This window comes from Dicentrarchus labrax, unplaced genomic scaffold, assembly GCF_905237075.1.
Source record: "Dicentrarchus labrax unplaced genomic scaffold, dlabrax2021, whole genome shotgun sequence".
Classification (NCBI taxonomy): Eukaryota; Metazoa; Chordata; class Actinopteri; family Moronidae; genus Dicentrarchus; species Dicentrarchus labrax.
The window spans coordinates 9,482,953-9,499,988 of NW_026136705.1; the positions used below are offsets into that span (position 1 = coordinate 9,482,953).

General features: G+C 40.4%; 2 protein-coding genes across 2 annotated transcripts in view; both read left to right on the forward strand.

Moving 5' to 3' along the window:
* The first annotated feature begins 910 nt into the window (after positions 1-910).
* btg3 (B-cell translocation gene 3) lies at positions 911-4,130 on the forward strand. Its single transcript, XM_051400388.1, has 5 exons — positions 911-1,009; positions 2,070-2,276; positions 2,426-2,563; positions 3,132-3,324; positions 3,573-4,130. The coding sequence occupies exons 2-5, from the start codon at positions 2,104-2,106 to the stop codon at positions 3,774-3,776; spliced, it is 708 nt and encodes a 235-aa protein (XP_051256348.1). The 5' UTR covers positions 911-1,009; positions 2,070-2,103; the 3' UTR covers positions 3,777-4,130.
* A 1,500-nt stretch (positions 4,131-5,630) lies between these two features.
* The window catches only part of cxadr (CXADR Ig-like cell adhesion molecule), a 38,323-nt gene continuing 26,917 nt past the window's right edge, over positions 5,631-17,036 (forward strand). Inside the window, exon 1 of the mRNA XM_051400385.1 lies at positions 5,631-5,799. Within this exon, the coding sequence (XP_051256345.1) occupies positions 5,748-5,799 (52 nt within the window). The 5' untranslated portion in view covers positions 5,631-5,747. The remainder of the gene's footprint in view (positions 5,800-17,036) is intronic.

Below are 17,036 nucleotides of genomic sequence, written 5' to 3' on the forward strand. Positions count from 1 at the left end.
TCACCCATTCTTCACTTCATTTACAGTGAAACAGTGAAGTGCTTGCTTTTTACAGAGCACAATCATGCGTACTTAACAATCGAATTGATACCACTGGCATCAGAGGCAGCACAAAAATGACTTCAGACATTGGGTAAGCCCTAAATTGAGCAACATTTCATCCAACAATTGTTAACTTCTTGGATTTCCAGATGGACTGCAGATACAGTGAGAGACAGGGACTGTTGCATTGTGTGGTAGGCGGAGGTTGGTTGCCCTCTTGTGGACAAAATGTTGAACTACAAATGATCCTGGTGGTTGTAATCATTTCCGGGAAATCTGCACACTACTGTTATGTGGTAAACATCACAAGGATCGAACAGCCCTACCGTAATATTTTGAGAACCTTCAATATTAATAAATGACTCTAAAATGGGACATTTCGTGGAATGATGTAACAGAATGAAGTTTTAATGTCCTCTGTGTTTGCTGAATCATTCTTTATAAAGCCCCCTTCTCAGCAACTTATTGGTATTCCTCTTCCACCATCATGAACTTGATCTATTTCTTGTTTTCTCCACTTTTTCCAGTAAGATTCTAGATCCAAGAGTTTTATTGTCACATGCACAGTAAGACAGTCAAACTTAACACCATAAATAATTCACTGTTACTACTTTCCCAGTGAATGTCTTGTATTACAAATTTAAAATTGTGTTTGCCATCTTAATTTTTCACGATGAAATGACATCATCACTGGACGCAACCATCGGAACAAACAAAAAACACATGCCTGACGCTATGAGTCATCACAGCAATGAGTGTGACTCACACTTCCTCTTTTACGGGGCATGTGTTTGACCAATGAATGCGCTACATTGGTCTGCTTTGAACCAATGAGAATGATGGGTGGGCGGGAACCGCGTTGTAAAGGGCGGGGTTAATAACCGACCCTCTGGGGTTCTTCTGCTGGATACCTTCACCCTATCATTCATTTTATCTGCCCACATGCTGGAAGGGACCACAAGGAAAGGTAACGCAAGCTGGTTATATCCTCGTGTCTCACTACCTTACACAAGTGTGTCGCTTAATGTGTGTGTTTGTGTGTCAATATATCACAATGTAGCTGTTAGCAGGACTATTTCTAACTTTTGCCTCCATATTTAACGGTAGGACAGTTGCTGTGTTTGTTGGCAACATGAGGCTGCTGGCGTTAACGTGAATAGCGTTAATAGCCGTAGCTTGTGTTCTCTGAAGTGAATAGTCTAATGTAGTCAACATGAGGTCGGAAGTAAGTTTGAAATCCACTTGGGCGCGAATGAAGGTAGCTCTGTTGGCAGCGTTAGCCTGTTAGCTCCCTGAGAGCTGTAGCTTGTGTTGTGGAGTATGGTGATGACCGGAACCTGTACGTCACAGCCCGCCAGACTGGGTCATTTGTAATCGCCTGGCCGTTAACTGAAGCCAGCACACCAGATCAAGGACAAATTGTCCTTAAATGTTTTAATGTCAGTGTTATCCGTTCATTTAAACCAAAATAATCTCTAACACAGCAGCTTGTTGCCACGCGCACATGGACACTTGTCTAGCGTTAATGAAAGAGACTTACACATGATCAACTAAACTTAAACATTCAATCATTTTTTTCTCCTAAAGAGGTTTATTCCAAAATGTCTAGGGCCGCACGATATGTTTAAAAAAATAAAAACTAAAGTCGTATTGTGATTATTTTGACAGATGTTCCGATATGACAATTACAATTTCCACTGAAGAAAATACTACAATCATGATGATGTGATGTCTGTTGGTGTTTTCTTACATCTGTAGAACAAGATTTGCTTTACATCTTTACAGAGCTACAGTGCTTAATTGTAATGCTGCTGTCACAAATTGTACTTTTTATCAAACAAGTGCAGCTTCTTGAGATTTGAATATTGCACCTGGCCACATTGAAATTTTGATAATATTTAGGATATTCCCAATTCTGGCCCCTCAAAGCAATTTGACACTTTCCTCAACTAACACCTTTCCATAGGAATACTTGTGACATTTGATTTGAACTGCTGCTCATCTGACCAAAGTTCCTTTGCTCACAGAGTCCGTCTGAACGTAATGAAACGTGTGTGAAATATGAGGAGAGAAATCGCAGCTGTGGTATTCTTCCTGAAGAGGCTTGTGAAAAAAGGGGAGAAGTTGGAGTCGCACAAGATCGAGCTGTTTGTTGAGAGGCTGGCTGTTGCACTGCAGGAGAAGTTCAAGGGGCACTGGTACCCTGAAAACCCCAGCAAAGGACAGGCATACAGGTGCTGCTCTCTGATATTTTGCTGTTCGTAAGGATGTTCTAAGAAGCAAATCCATAACATTATATCCAACACAAGAAGATCTTTCCACTGAATGGTAAAGACAGCGTTAGGATGGTTTTTTAAACTGAAATCTGTTTTGTGCTCTGCAGGTGTATTAGAGTGAACAGGTTTCACAGGCAGGATCCAGAGCTCCTTCGGGCCTGCCGGGAGAGCGGGGTTCGGTACGGTGACCTGGGACTGCCTCGTGAACTCACACTGTGGGTGGACCCTGGGGAGGTCTGTTGCAGGTGAGATTTTGAGTGAATTTGCCATAAATAGTTGAAACAAAGTTTGAAGACACAAATGGTTTTGGCATTAAAAACTGGAAGACTAATGGTGTAACTAGGGCTCGAGGGTAGTACTATTTACCAGCCAAATGAATGGTATTTGCTTCCCTCACCAGCCAAAAAACGCTGTTAATCTATTGAAGTGACTGGTAAAATGTGACCAGTTGGCTGTAACTATTTCAGACTCATTGAAAGTGTGTTTTGCTAGAGGTTTATAAAAGTAACCAGTACATAGAACTAATTGATCAAACTTCAATGCAGCCACTGATACCCACTTGGCTTTGAATATCAACAGATTAATGCCACCCTGCAGCTTTATTTTTTTGGGGGGGGTTCTGGATTTTTTTTAGATGTGTTCCAGCCTATAATTTTCAGGATCAATTTTCCTGGAGTCATATTGGTGAAGAAAGATCAAATATAATGAAAACTCTTTGTCTTCAAGCATATGTATTAAGGAATTGTTCTGTTTCAAACAGATTTCCAGCCAAGTATGTTAATTGTTGATTTTTCCCTCTGTTCCCATTGCTAGATATGGAGAGCAAAATCCTTATTTCTCAGTGGCCAGTTTCTCTAACGATGATGAGGAGGACAAAGATGTTGCAAAGAAGGTGACCAGTGCTTTGGAGAGGGTGACGTCAGACTACCACTCAGGTTCTTCTTCTGATGAGGAGAGCATGCGCACTTCCCCTCTCACTGTTCCCAACAGCCGCTGTGCTAAGCAGGTATTGCATAATACATTTTGATAAGTCCTATGACTAAATATTGCATGCAGGTCTGAAAAAGAATAGAAAATGACTCTATGATAACCTGGTTTTGGTGAACAATATAGTATTGTGTTTGGATGGAATTCTGTAATCTTTAAAGTTTGGTGGGGGGGAGTTTAACATTAATTTGTAATGAAATGCATCATGGGGTTCAAGGGCTTGGGTTGTTTGTATTGCAGTTGATATTTTATATTTTCTTTTTTAAGGCGATGAATCCAGCTGCTCCTACGTGGCATCCTAAGAGGATGGTACCAGGGAAAGGTCATATCATTCCACAGCCTCAGTACGGCTTCAGGCCTCACAGCAGAGCCCCCCACCCTTTAAGGCATAATCTGTGGGTCCCTCCTAGCTACAGAGGAGGGCCTGGATACTGGGACACAAACCAAAATCTGGCATATTGTTACAGTTAGGAATCATGGTGCATATTGTTCACACTGGACATTAAAGCTGAAGACAGGTTTAAGGTGACTGACCAATGTTTTTTTAAACATGAATTTTTATAGCTTACATATTGTTTTTTTGACAAAGTTTTTTGCACTTTAGACCATTTGTTATAGTTTAAATAAATCACTTGTATTAAATTAGATATTTAAATTGGAATACTACACATGTAGTCTTGAAGTACTGTATTTTTACAATGGGAAATGTTCATGTATGCCACCTACTGTCCTCTGTGAGAAAATGTTTTATTTATTCATAGTGTAGAGTTGTCAGATGTATAGGCTTAAATGTATGGAGTTTTATTAAACAGTTTCCAAGCATCATGGTGCTTTGTTTATTATATTGCTGTTTACTGAAGGATCGTCCAAGTGTTGTTGTTAAAGTGGTTTTGAATTTTTTTTTGTTTGCTTGAAAGTGTAGAGAAGACGAGTAAAACATCACACTGGGCAGTTACGTGGTGTCTCACCTTCTGACCTTACTGATCCGAAGGACACTTAAAAATAGATATATATTTTTTGTATCATTATTTAGATGGTGTAACATGCATTTTGCATTATGTTTAGTTTAAAGGGTCAATTCCTCCAAATAAATTCTCAAGTAAAATCTTAAAATAATGTGAGCAACCTGGAATTAGGTTAGATACAACCAGTGAATACTTAAGTAAACTGGAACACACACTAGGATACTTGCTGTCTGTGGCTGACAACGCAGAGTCAGGTTTCATCTATAGAAAGAACCCATCAGCACAATGGATTCCTAATGGTTAAGAACGCTCCTTAAAACTGGTTCCCAACCTTTTCCTCCCTTTTCTGTTATTCAGTAAACTGATGACCCCTGACTAACGGACACATTTTATGGATATTTCATAATATATTCAATGCATAACAGTTAAACTGTACAGTTAACCCAAACTGAATGCTATAACTGAAGGGAGTTTGTGCAAAAACAAGCAATTTGGATGAATTTTGAGTGTTTCCTGTGAATAATACATCAGATTATATTTTTCGGAACCTTTTATACAATCCTCAGTCTATTATGTAGGGTTTTTTATTTTCTTTTTGGATATCACATCATATTTCATCATTTTTCTTCTTTACAAATGTATTGTTTTCTCCCTGAACTCTTAAAATCAAGAAGGCATTTACCTTAAAAGATTGGTTAACTACTGATCAAGGAAGGTGCTCTATCATTCACAGTGTTGAAATATTCTTTGTTTTAAAGAGTTAAACATTTTAACCTGCCTGCATGGTCTATATATATATATATATACATATATATATATATATATATATATATATATATATTTGTATTTGACTGCTGCCAAATTACCCAGTCTGGGCCACCACCATCCAAGATGTGTTTTCACTGTTCTCTTTGCTGGGTAGCATACAATTATAAAAATATATAATGAATATATATAATATATTAAAAATATAAATATAAACTAAATCTAAAAATGAATATTTACACATGAATCATTTTGAGATATAGCACCATCACCCCCCTCATCCTCTTGTAAATAGAACAACAAATAAGGCAGGGAGATGAGGCCATTACTACTCCTCAAGGTGCTCAGGTCGTGACAATGTGGGACATAACAATGTGAAACTTACATAAGGCTGTACGGGAGCTGTTTCCCCCTGACGGTGGAAGGGAAAGCCACACACATTGTTTTCTTCCTCACTTGGGGGAGCTCCGTGTTCCCGCCGGCAGAGGGCAGTACTGGCCTCTCTTTGGCACAACCGCGTGTCACGTGACACCCTGCGGCGCGCTCCGCTGTGCACCTGCAGAGAGAGGCGGAGGAGGAGGAGGAGGAGGAGGAGGAGGAGGAGTGGAGTTTGGATGCTTCGGTCGAGCTGGGCTGCCACTACTCACTCGAATTCAGCACAAGTTCTCCGACCAAGTTTCACTGAAGAAGTGGTGGAATAGCTGGAAGAGGAATGGAGCTGTCGGGAGCCCGGTTCTGCTGTGTACTGTTGAGCCTGTTCGCAGGTAAGTTTTCTGACTCCAACCGCGGAGCTAACGTTACTTCGAGTCTCATGAATTTCTCACTAAAACGGCAGCGAGCACCGCCGCTGGTCAGCCGCGGACAATAACGTTAGCCGCTGGCGTTAACATAGAAACTTGCCTTTTTCGCTAAGTTAAAAATGCTGGTAACTTTATTAAACGTTTTCATCACCTCAAGTTAGTACGGTTAACAGTTAATTTGCTCAGTGGATAACCAAACCACATCTGAAAACACTTAACGTTTGATTCAAAGAAATTGCCCAACAGGGAGTAACTCCGACCCAAGGTCGGTTTAGTGAACGTTAGTGAACGTTAACTAACGTTAACTGTTACACAGCAGAGCAAGCGTCCGACTCAACACAGTTCACATTTTACACAGTTAACACTACAACTAGCTTCATTTGTAAAAAATAAATACATAAAAACAGACTGTTGACTTTGTGTTTTTACACGGAAAGAGAAATATAAACGCGAAAAAGAAAATCAAACTTTTCTAACGTTATTTCATGCATTTTATACACATTGTAACTCAATAACGCAATAAAGTGACTGGTTTGTATTAATTCATCTCGCCCCAGGTCGACCAGGCTAAGTTTGCTGTCCTGAGGGGAATGAATGGTTATTGAAATGTATAGCATTGTGTGTGTGTGTGTGTGTGTTTTAGGTTCCCACAGTAATTAGATGGTAGATGATTTTTAGAGCCGTTTCCTGATGTCCTATTTCCGTGTGATGTGATTTGGAGTATCGACTGGTGCTGGACACAATAGTTTGATCCGCTTTTAAACCTGTGGCTTCAGGACTTAAAAGTGTTGCCCTTTTTTTTGTCTGCCATCTGCCAGCAGTGCTGACAACCCCCCCCAAAAAAATCTCAGGTTATCACATTTAACTTAACCACATGTTTGCTCCTGTTGACAGCTTTGTTTATAGTTGTGTTTTACGTATTTATGTCATGTCAAGACCCTTATTTAATAAAAGTTCAGTCCCTGAGCTGAGAGGGCTTTTGTTGTGTGTTGATACTGTAGCTGGGTAGATAACAGTGTGTGCTGTGAAACCTTTGATCACAACAGTTTTTAAACCTCCCTTGCTTGTGCTAACTTATAGTCAATGATTTAAAGGTGAAATTGAGATATTCTGCATTTTACTTGGGCCTTCATAAAGGACAAAGAGCACCACTCATTTACTTTTTTGTCACTTTTTCATTCAAAGCATCAGTCAGTAAAAATGCAGTTGGTTGGTTGTAGTTTATAAGTAGGACGGGGCAGGTCCAAAATTGAAGTTTTTATTTTGATACTCTTGTTGTGGGCTTTACTGTTAGTGTGCCATGGGGACAATACATTTAGAAACATTACTGACATGAGTTATTCATTCATCAAAACTATTTGATAATAATGCAACTCTCTTAATTGTCGCAATTGTGTGATTCAATTGTGTGCGTATGGGTGTGGCTGCTGAGTGCCCTGGAATTTACACTGAAACCAAGAGATCACTCCTCCCTCTACAGACAATAATGTGAAACTTTTTCTATGGCATCCTCTTTTGACCTCAGTCACTGACGTGCCGTGGTAGTTATTGAAATATTTGGATGGGAAGCCACAGAGCCATGGTCAGGGCAGTGACATTCCTGGATGCTGATTAGTAAGAAACTGCATGTATTAAAGGAGTGCTTTGTTTAGGATCATCCAGCACATCTCTCCATGTAAAAGCTGGGGCACTGTGTGTAATATAAGGTTTACATAGTGTGTTTTTTAGAGTCCTTTAGACTTCTTTTGTTTCCTGATTCATTCACATTGTTGTGCCCACTCTGTTTGGGCTCATTACCATCTTAATGGCATCATGGCCTCGTCATTTGGGCGCTGTTCCACTTCAGCAGACAACAACAGACTCGTAGCATTCTTTTAACATGGCTTAGAAATACACAATAATGTGTTAACCTCTCTTAAATGGCCAAATAACAAGTGAGGTCTTTCTGCCCCATTTTGTTTGCTCTATTTGTCCACGGTGCACCATATGCAATATAAAATGAGACAAAATAAATATGCTTATAATAGGGACATCTGGAATCCTGGAAATGATGGTCAATGTTGAGGATTTAGAATACATACATATGAAAAGTACAGGCAGTATTCACCCAGCCTCCACATTATAAAAGGGAATTCAGTTTGGTCATCTTTTTGTCTGTGTCAAGCTGTCGTTATTGGATAGATAGGAGATTGTTTTTCCATGTGAAATGATGTGACATGTCATCATTAGATCAATAATAGACTATTTGGTTTGTGGCAATGTTCCTGAAGCCTGTAGGTTAACTGGTTGAGGTCCTCCCAGTATACACACTATTTAATGCAAATTAAACGATTTGATACAGGAAGGGGAAGAAGAGAGAAAGTTTGTACACAGTTGTAGTTGTAAAATGCTTGTTTGACAGGGCTCCCTTTTTTTTTTTTTTTTTTATTTTTTTTTTTTTTTGATATGCCAGTGTTATCAGAGACCAGCTGCTGTTGGGCTGGCTGTTACTCTTAGCAGTGATTTCAGATGCTGTAACACACACTCAAGAGACTGCTCCAAGCAAAGGCAGTAGTAGACAGTCGTTGTGCTTACAATATTTCCAACAAGTTTATTTGAATGAAAAACTGCCACAGCTGTAAAAACAAGGCAACTCACCTGTTTCTTCTATCTATCATCAAAGAGTTTTTGTCAGTCATAAGACTCTGTGGTGAGCCCTCCCTAGCACCACTTCTTCTCTTTATTAACAGACACCGCTTTATTTTCTTTGGGCAGTCTGTATTCAATGTCTGTTTGACCTGAGAGGTCTTTTTTCCCCCCCCACTCTCTCTCTACCCCCTCCACTCCTGGTTGTTTGGGTCAAGAGTGAAGCCGCTGACCTAGGATAAACAGAAACCTGGTGAACCTGTGAGCAGGCGCAGAACGCGGTTACCTGATAAGCCTACAACCACAGGCCCTGGCCAGGAACTGGTTGCTTGGTTACCTTTTGAAAACAGACACGCAGATCCAGGGAGTGTACGTGTGTGTGTGTGTGTACGTGTGTGCTCTGGTTTCTCTAGAAAGCTACCCTCCCCCTTGCTTGCATGTTGTATGTATTAGGTCCTCTTTTATAGCAGGAGAAAAACCTAGTGTTTTACACTAAAGCTGCTGCAGATGTTTTGATTATCTTGATAAAATAGTGGTTTGGTTAGTAACTCTTCTTGAAGGAGCAATTATTGTCAATGTCACGCTTCCAGCTGTGTGTGTATTGATAAGGCGTTGGGGTGAAGCAATAGTTACAACCAGAGAGATGGGTGGAGGCATGTAGAGCACAGCCTGAGCCGCTGTCATTGGCCCCATGCAGACAGTAATGACTTTAGGTCACATTCACTTGTCATGACCGAGCAGTCCAACGCCACTGTTTGCCTCCTGTCGGCTGAAACATGTTGCAGCCACAGCTTCACCTCCAGACAAGCAGCCACCCACTCTGCCCCGAGCCCCCTGTCCTTGGAAATGAAGCAGGAACATGCAGAATCGGATTACACTCCAGGGACACTGCTTTGTCCTCCACAATCTGACGATGGGGACGACCGAGCATGAATATTCACAGCCCCGGACGTTAATATTTTAGAATGCCAGTGCTGTACAAGCCCTGTGCCAACTCCTGTTCACCTATATGAGAGTGTGAAACGCTGATCCCGCCTTTACCTCGCCACATTACCCTACCCCTTTTCTCCTTTCCCCCTCTATTTCATATCTGAATTACGGAATGAACAAATTGCTGCCTGCTAGAGAATCAGTGAAAATGATTAATAGTGGTGCTTGTTTCTGAGTCCTGTTAATGGCTGTGCAGCCACTCTGTATTCAGAGCTCATTTCTTTTTCACAGGTATGGGATAAAACTGCTTTCTGGACTGCTGCCAAAGCATTCTTGTGAGAAGATATATTGGCAAAATGATGCTTGGATCCCTGGGTCATAAAGTCAATGTTACATTGACAGACATTTCAAGTTTGTATATCTTCGAACTTCTATAACACTTTGGCCACAGTATTGACCTACTGACGGCACCAGGCTCCCCAGAGCCATACAAATTGTGGGCTATATTGCTCTGGAGCAGTTTTGCCTTAACGACACAAATTAGTGGCTGATCAGTTCATAAAGGTCATGCTTTTTTTAGTGCCTATGGGACCTGGGGGACCATGATATATTGGCCAGCTTGCGTGCTCAGTCAGTTTGCTTGTTTTGTCCAATCAACCATATAAAACCCAAAGGTATTCAATTTACAGTGACGTGAAAACAGAGAAAAGCAACACATTCTCTCATTTAAGCAGATTTTTTTCTTGGTAACTAACTGAAATGATTAATAGTGATTTGATCTAATTGCAGTTTACAACATAATTATGTAAATGAGAGCATGCGATTATATTAGCTGTTCGAAGGCAAGATTGCATTGCTAACCGTAGTTGTGGCTACAGTATGTACAGGCAGAACCAATATATATGTGTCATACATAGAAAAACTAGAGCCACACAAATCAACACAGAAGCACTGGCAACTGAAAATTATATGTTGACCGCACTTCAGAGAGGGTCACTGTCAGTAAATAGCCTAGTTTTGTTATGTCTCTGTGTCTATGTATTGGTTCATAGACATGATGTGCAAAACATCAGAGTTTGAACTTGTACTTATACTAATCAAATGTAATTGTTTTGCCAGTTTTGACAGCACTAGTGAGAGAGCAATGTGCCACTGATCAATTGACCATCCTCAAACTGGGCTTTCCATCAAATAGCTATTGTGCTATCATAAGTACAGTGTCATGTACAGTATGTAGCCACTAAGTGCAAATTTTAGACCTTTTTACAGGATTCTGGTTTCAAGATAAGCCAGCCAGAAACATTAACAAAATCATTAGTCGCTGCCGGCTAGAAATGAGAAGCCTGCTTTGTCTCGCTCAGGATAGAGAATAGGACCCACTATTTAAAATATTAAATTAATAATAATTAGTACAGTGTTTCCTCTAGGATTTTTTTAGCAGTGGGGGCAGGTCTGTCCGAACAACCCCCACCTGTTTCCAGATGTTTGATATCAGGACGTTGAGCTGAGAACTGACAAGTTGAACGTTGTCCAATTAAAACGGACCCACCGCGGTGACGTTTTTGGTGGAGCTGTTAGTTTAATAGTCGACTTGGAAGAAAGCGAACGTTTTGACAATAAGCTACATCAACACAACAGTATGTGGAGTTAAACTGGACAGCCCCAATAACCTCTGTATAGTTCTACTTGTTGTTAAATTGCAATGTGAGTGGCAGCCAACGGGGGTGCATTATGTCGGCAGGATCATTTAAAAGGCAACCGTGACTACATTGTGCGTCTGCCCCATTTCTGATACCATGCCGGCAGAAATTTAACAGCGGCAGGCCGCCGCTCCAAAATCAACATAGAGGAAACACTGTAGTAAATGTTATCATTGTAAACTGTGCCATGCAAGAACAGAACGCTTGACAGACATAGCAATGGTGACTAATGGGGGCGGGGCAATTTCTGGCCTCTAATGAACATATTTTGTGCTGGGGAATTAAACTCACTGTGGCGTGTAATAAACATTGCCTTTAGAAACTATAGGCATTTTGGCTTGTTTCACTAATGCACTGTTTTAAGAATCATTTTTGTTTTATCATTTTTATGTTATTCAGTTCTACCACGGACACAGGTGGAGTGGACTGATAAAAGGTAGAGAGTAGATAGGACACCTCTGATATCTTAATCATTACTGATGAAATTCTCAAAGTACATGTTGAAAAGGGATTGTGCTAAGGGAGAGAGATTTCCTGTGCTATCCATGTAACCTATCGGTTAAAACAAGGTCACTGCACTGCTGATTTTCTCCGCTCTCTTGAGTCCATCGGTCATCATCACTGTGTTGCACTGTTAGGGCGATAAACACCCCCAAAGCACATTCATCACTTAGCCACTTGATGTCCAGCTCTGCAGCGCCTACAACGCCCTTTATTCCTAATGAGGAATAATGGGCTCTGTGACAAATAAGCTGTTCACTGTGATGATGATAATAAAGGTTTTCACTTACCTCATATCTCACATGAACATTGCCAGAATACCATTTTTCTGTAGATAAACGGCACAGAAGCAGAGAAGATGCTGCATACCAGGCAATGAAGGAGATTTGAAGGATTTTGTTACATTTTGTTTTGGCTGTGTGATTATTTCGAGAAAAACATTGATTTGTTAAACTTTTAAAATAAAGTCGGTGCTATACTTAAAGGACAACACTTCTTTCATGATAATTGGCACTGTTTTCAAACGATCTCTTAATGGATTGAACGTCTCTGACTGTAGACGATACAGCACACTGTGTTTTGCTTCTTGAATGGAGGGAGTCTCCTGTTTAAACTGATGTATGGCATTATTCACAGCCACCATTCAGGTCTCTAAAGCGGTACTCTACTTCAGGTTCTTCTCCTTCCTTGAACTTTGACAGTTTTTTCCATTATGGCTGTTTATTCTGGTTGTTTCTGCATAATATTCTCACAGCATCTGAGCTAGCCATCTAAGTGTGAGGATACACAGTGTGGCAGGCAGGTCCGCAGGGTGCTGCATGTGCAGGTGCTGGTGTGCAGCCTGCTCCAGCTTACCTGCTAGGTAGGTGTCAGCTCAACTCTACACATGCCTCAACCTCTGTTAGATTATCCTTTGTGCAATGTTAAAGAATTTGGCTCAGTAGTAGACTAAACAGGGGGGAAGAAAATTACGTAATCATGTAAAACAGACATGACAATTTATTCTGACAACAAATCTTTTGTTGTCACTTCTGCCTTCTAACAAACGCATCGTTTTGGAGATAAGCATTCTATATTGTATTGTGCATGTCACATTATTATCAGTTAATGTCCAGGCATTGTCTTACACAGAGCTGAGTTGTGGGAAGATGATTATATTTTGTCCTCCAGCAGCAGTAAGCCCCCACTCTCGCCGCTAAGAACATTAGAGTTAATTGTGTGTCTAATCTTGAAAAATATTATGGCTCAGAAAATAAGCGACAGAAGCAGAAGGTGGGGTGAATTTTGGGAGGAGGAGGGGGTAAAGCAGCTGTTGAAGGAGCCATTTTTAGCACCTCTATCTCATTGAAAAACATTACACATTGTCGACTGTGGGTATGCTGAAAAAGGCAAATAAGTGTTGTCTGTAGAAAGCCTCTTTCAGTCCCACTCGACTTTGCTCCCCGTGGTGCAGATATTCAAGTCAGTCTTTGTCTGTCTTAGTCTGATGTTTAATCATCATCTTAAATTATATAGTTATGCTAATAACTCCTGTCCATAGAAAAAAGGGATTTGTTATGAAAAATGCCTGTTGCCATGCACAAAATCCTTGTCTGAATAGTGTTACAGGGTTATGATTGCTTGTATTATAGATTTTAGAATTACATTAAAGCGGTTGTGTAGTGAAATTTTATGATGCAGGCTGAATCTCGTTAGGAGCGTTAAGGGAGTATTGATACAAAGCGACACAGAATTAGACCCAGAAAATCCCATTTCTTGTAACATTTGTTTCCTCATAATCAAGCTGTTGCTAAACTGCAGCCAAAGACTGCAATGGAAATCCTCCGAATTTGGAATCTGTAAAGAGGGCAAATTTGAAATGTAGGTTTCAATATTGACCCAGACAGGCTCTGCAACTCTCGATCTGTCACAACATCTGTGTGTTGTTTATATCGCATCAAGGAAACCTCACCATTTCACTGGTGTGATTACATTTCAGTGTTGCATGTTGCATATTATAAGATGCTACTGATAAGTTTGCAGGTGTAGGATAATATGAGGGAAGGAAAGCTACTGAATGGGCAAGCTGTAGTATTTTAGCAAAATGTCCCTAATCTCCGCTGGAAATATGAATGCAAGGAAACAGTTTCATGACTGAGCATTACATGAGATTAGATTAAATGAAACCTTTCCTCATAAGGGAATCAGGTCATTGCAGTAACAGACAATGGAAACACATACCCCTCCAATCTTGGGGTAACTACAAAATGGAGGAAAATGAACATTTGGAGGATATTGGATGAGAATGTTTCTATATACTCTTTACACCCAGATTATATATACCCACATTCTCATCACTGCTTCTATAATACTCATACCTAAATAATATGATTTGATTTGATTCATAATAAGGGGGTCAGGCAGCTGGTGGGTTGCATTTTATGTTAAGCAAGAGTGGAGTGCAAATGTATATTGTATGAATTTGAATAGGTCTTCACTGCATTCAGATGACTTCCATTTACTCACTATGGTTTTACAACCAGCTGTCCAAAAGGAGTGTGGCTGTGTGCCACCTCCCTCCCCTCCATTAACATTCATTAAAATGATCTTTGCCTTGTCCTCCTGCCTCTGAAGTTATTACTCCTGGGTCGCCGTTGGATCTATAGGTACTATGACCGGGACATCTGCTACAGTTGGGTATAGAAAAGGCTCAGTGCCTGAACCACAGCAAGGTCAGCAAGCCACAACAGACATTTAATTACTGTAGTGCATCTCGCCGCCATGTGAGGAAATCGGCAGCTGGCCCAGTCGCCCTCCAAAGAGATGAGATTGCACTGAAAATAGCTCTGTGACTGGCTGGTTTATGATGGTCAGAATACACATTACAGCACAACCTTAATCACAAGTGCTACTGTTTTAATAAGCAGGCACACAGGAGCAACCAGGCTGCAGTTGTTGCTGGTAAGTTCCTGAGGAACCAGCTGTTAAGTGTCTTAATGGAGCCAATGTATAATTCATGGGCACACACAGAGCTGCGTGGTTGGCTGGCTGGCTTTCTTTCTCTGAGTGGCCAATAATTGGAAGGAAAAGAGTAAAGACCCCACGCCATCTCCAGTCACACTTTTATTCACTGCACCTAACTCTTTTCACAAGGTGTAGGTTAGGGTCATGGTCATGGTCAACTGGCCATTGTTGATACATTTGTGCAGGTGTATGCGTGGCGGGCGCAGGGGAGTCCCCACTGCCCACAGTAGTGATGAGAAGACCTGTTCCTTAAAGTAACCGTGTACCTTCAAGTTTCTCTTACCAAACAGACTAGCTCAATTGCCTTGTTAACTCATCTTAAAACATGCCTTTTTCAATCCACAAAAACACAATGAAACTCACCAAAACCATCTTGGTTAGTCTTTCCATTGTTCCAACAATTACCAACTCTGGTTGAAATAAACCCTTAATTCAAAGAATTGGATGTGAAAATCTTCTGGTTCTACACAGTTTTTCCCCATTGCCCCTGTCTGCTGTTGCTGTCCTCTTTGTGCCACTGGGTTAGCTTGCTGAATGAGAGTCTGTCGCAGCGTGGCGGCTCTCACTCGTTCTTTGGAAGCAGACCATGAAATTAGCAAAATAAAATGACTAAAATCACCCCAAAAAATGAACAGGTGCGATTGGCCAATATATTTGTCGAGTCACCTAACCCTTGTTTAAGGGAACAGCAGCTCTTCATAAACCCCTCTGTGACAGACCCGATATGTGATGAGAGTAAGGGGATGGTTTATCAGTGACAGCTAGAGCTGTAACACAACTCTACAGCTAGAGTTTTAAATGTATGACCTGTGGACACATAAAAAGAGCCTGTGACTGCCTACAATGTCACTCAGCATTTTATCAACTAAAAATTCTACCTCTAACTCTTATTAATCAGCCATTAACTTGTTGGGTAGTACTGTAACATCTCAGGAGCTTAAAAGACCTTGTCAAGAAGAGACGTGAATTTAGTTCAGCATGAAAAATCTCTGATAATCCCTCTGCTGTAAAAGTGTGGGAAAAAAATGCTGGCTACCCTTGACCTGGATCTAAGTAAACCGATATTATTACAAGACTCTGTGAAATGTGTTTATCAGGTTGGACAAGGAATCTTAAACTGCTGTCAATACGACCCCTAAACATCACCACTGCACACTTACTGTCCGGTCTTTGCCAGCCCAGTGTCAGTGTATTGTTTTCTCTCTCGGGATTCAACATTTTTTATTCATATCAACATAAAAACGTTTGTTTTTATGAACAAGCTTCCTTAGGTAAATTGTTGTCATTGTACTGTGCCTCAGTCACTTTGACTGAGATTATGTACTTGTCAGCCTGATACAGGGTGGCCTATAAGCAGTGTCTGTCTAGACTACTCAGGAGTCGGACCTTTTTAGATGTCAGAAGAGCCATCAGGGAGTTGGCTTGTATGGCAGGTTTCAGGCAAAAGCACTTTACTACATCCGCTAAACGCTCAACAGCCAGACGTCCTTGCAGAATCTTCTGACGAGTCAGGTTGTTTCGAAGTGCCATTCTTTTATGTTATATCCTTTATGTTAAACAAGATATTGTTAGGATGGCATAACATTTTTAAAAGTTATAATAAAAGTACATACAATGTGCACTAGTCGTACAGTATTAATCATAGAATTTATTCCTCTCAGCCTTTATTAAAGGAATATTTTACCTTGACTGATGTAATGTTTCCAGCAACAACATGGGGTTAAACTTGATTTTCTTGTTTGTCCTGAAAGATCGCGTTTACATTTACCTATAATGAATATGGTGACTGTTTTAACAGTCACAAAGTAATTTTAAAGGACTTAAAGTAACAATCCTCAAGATTTTCATAAAATCAGACTAAATTTTTGATAGTAATTTATGGTGTGTTTTTTTCTTTTCTTTTTGGAGCAAAAGCTGTTCAATGTATTTACATTCAGTAATGATCTTTTTATTGACTCTGTGTGTTTCAGGAACAAGTAAGCGTTCCAACGTTATTTTGCCTGCACCAAAAGTGGAAACCTTTAACTTTGCGCTGAAGATCATCTTTCTAATCTAATATCTGTGGTGTATGTTGTGGTATCAGGCCGTATGACTACCTCTAAAATGTAGAGAAACGTATAGTTATGCTATGTGAACCAAACTGCACCATGACTTTATCTTTAGCCAGCAATAGCAACCTGCAGTTAACTGGAAATGGAACAAATTGAGTTTTATTTGGTAGTGGGTGGTGGAGTCCACCATTCTCATGCCGGATTCAGATTGCTCAAATAAGCGAGAATAATTCACAGGAAAATGATGCAGCATATACTTGAAGCTTAATTTTACCTCATGATATCAGCCTCACTGTTTACTATTCTCTTTCTTTAAACCTTAGCAAAACTGTAATGTTAACCCTACATGTGCTGTTACCACGGTAACCAAGGATTAATACTTTACTTTATG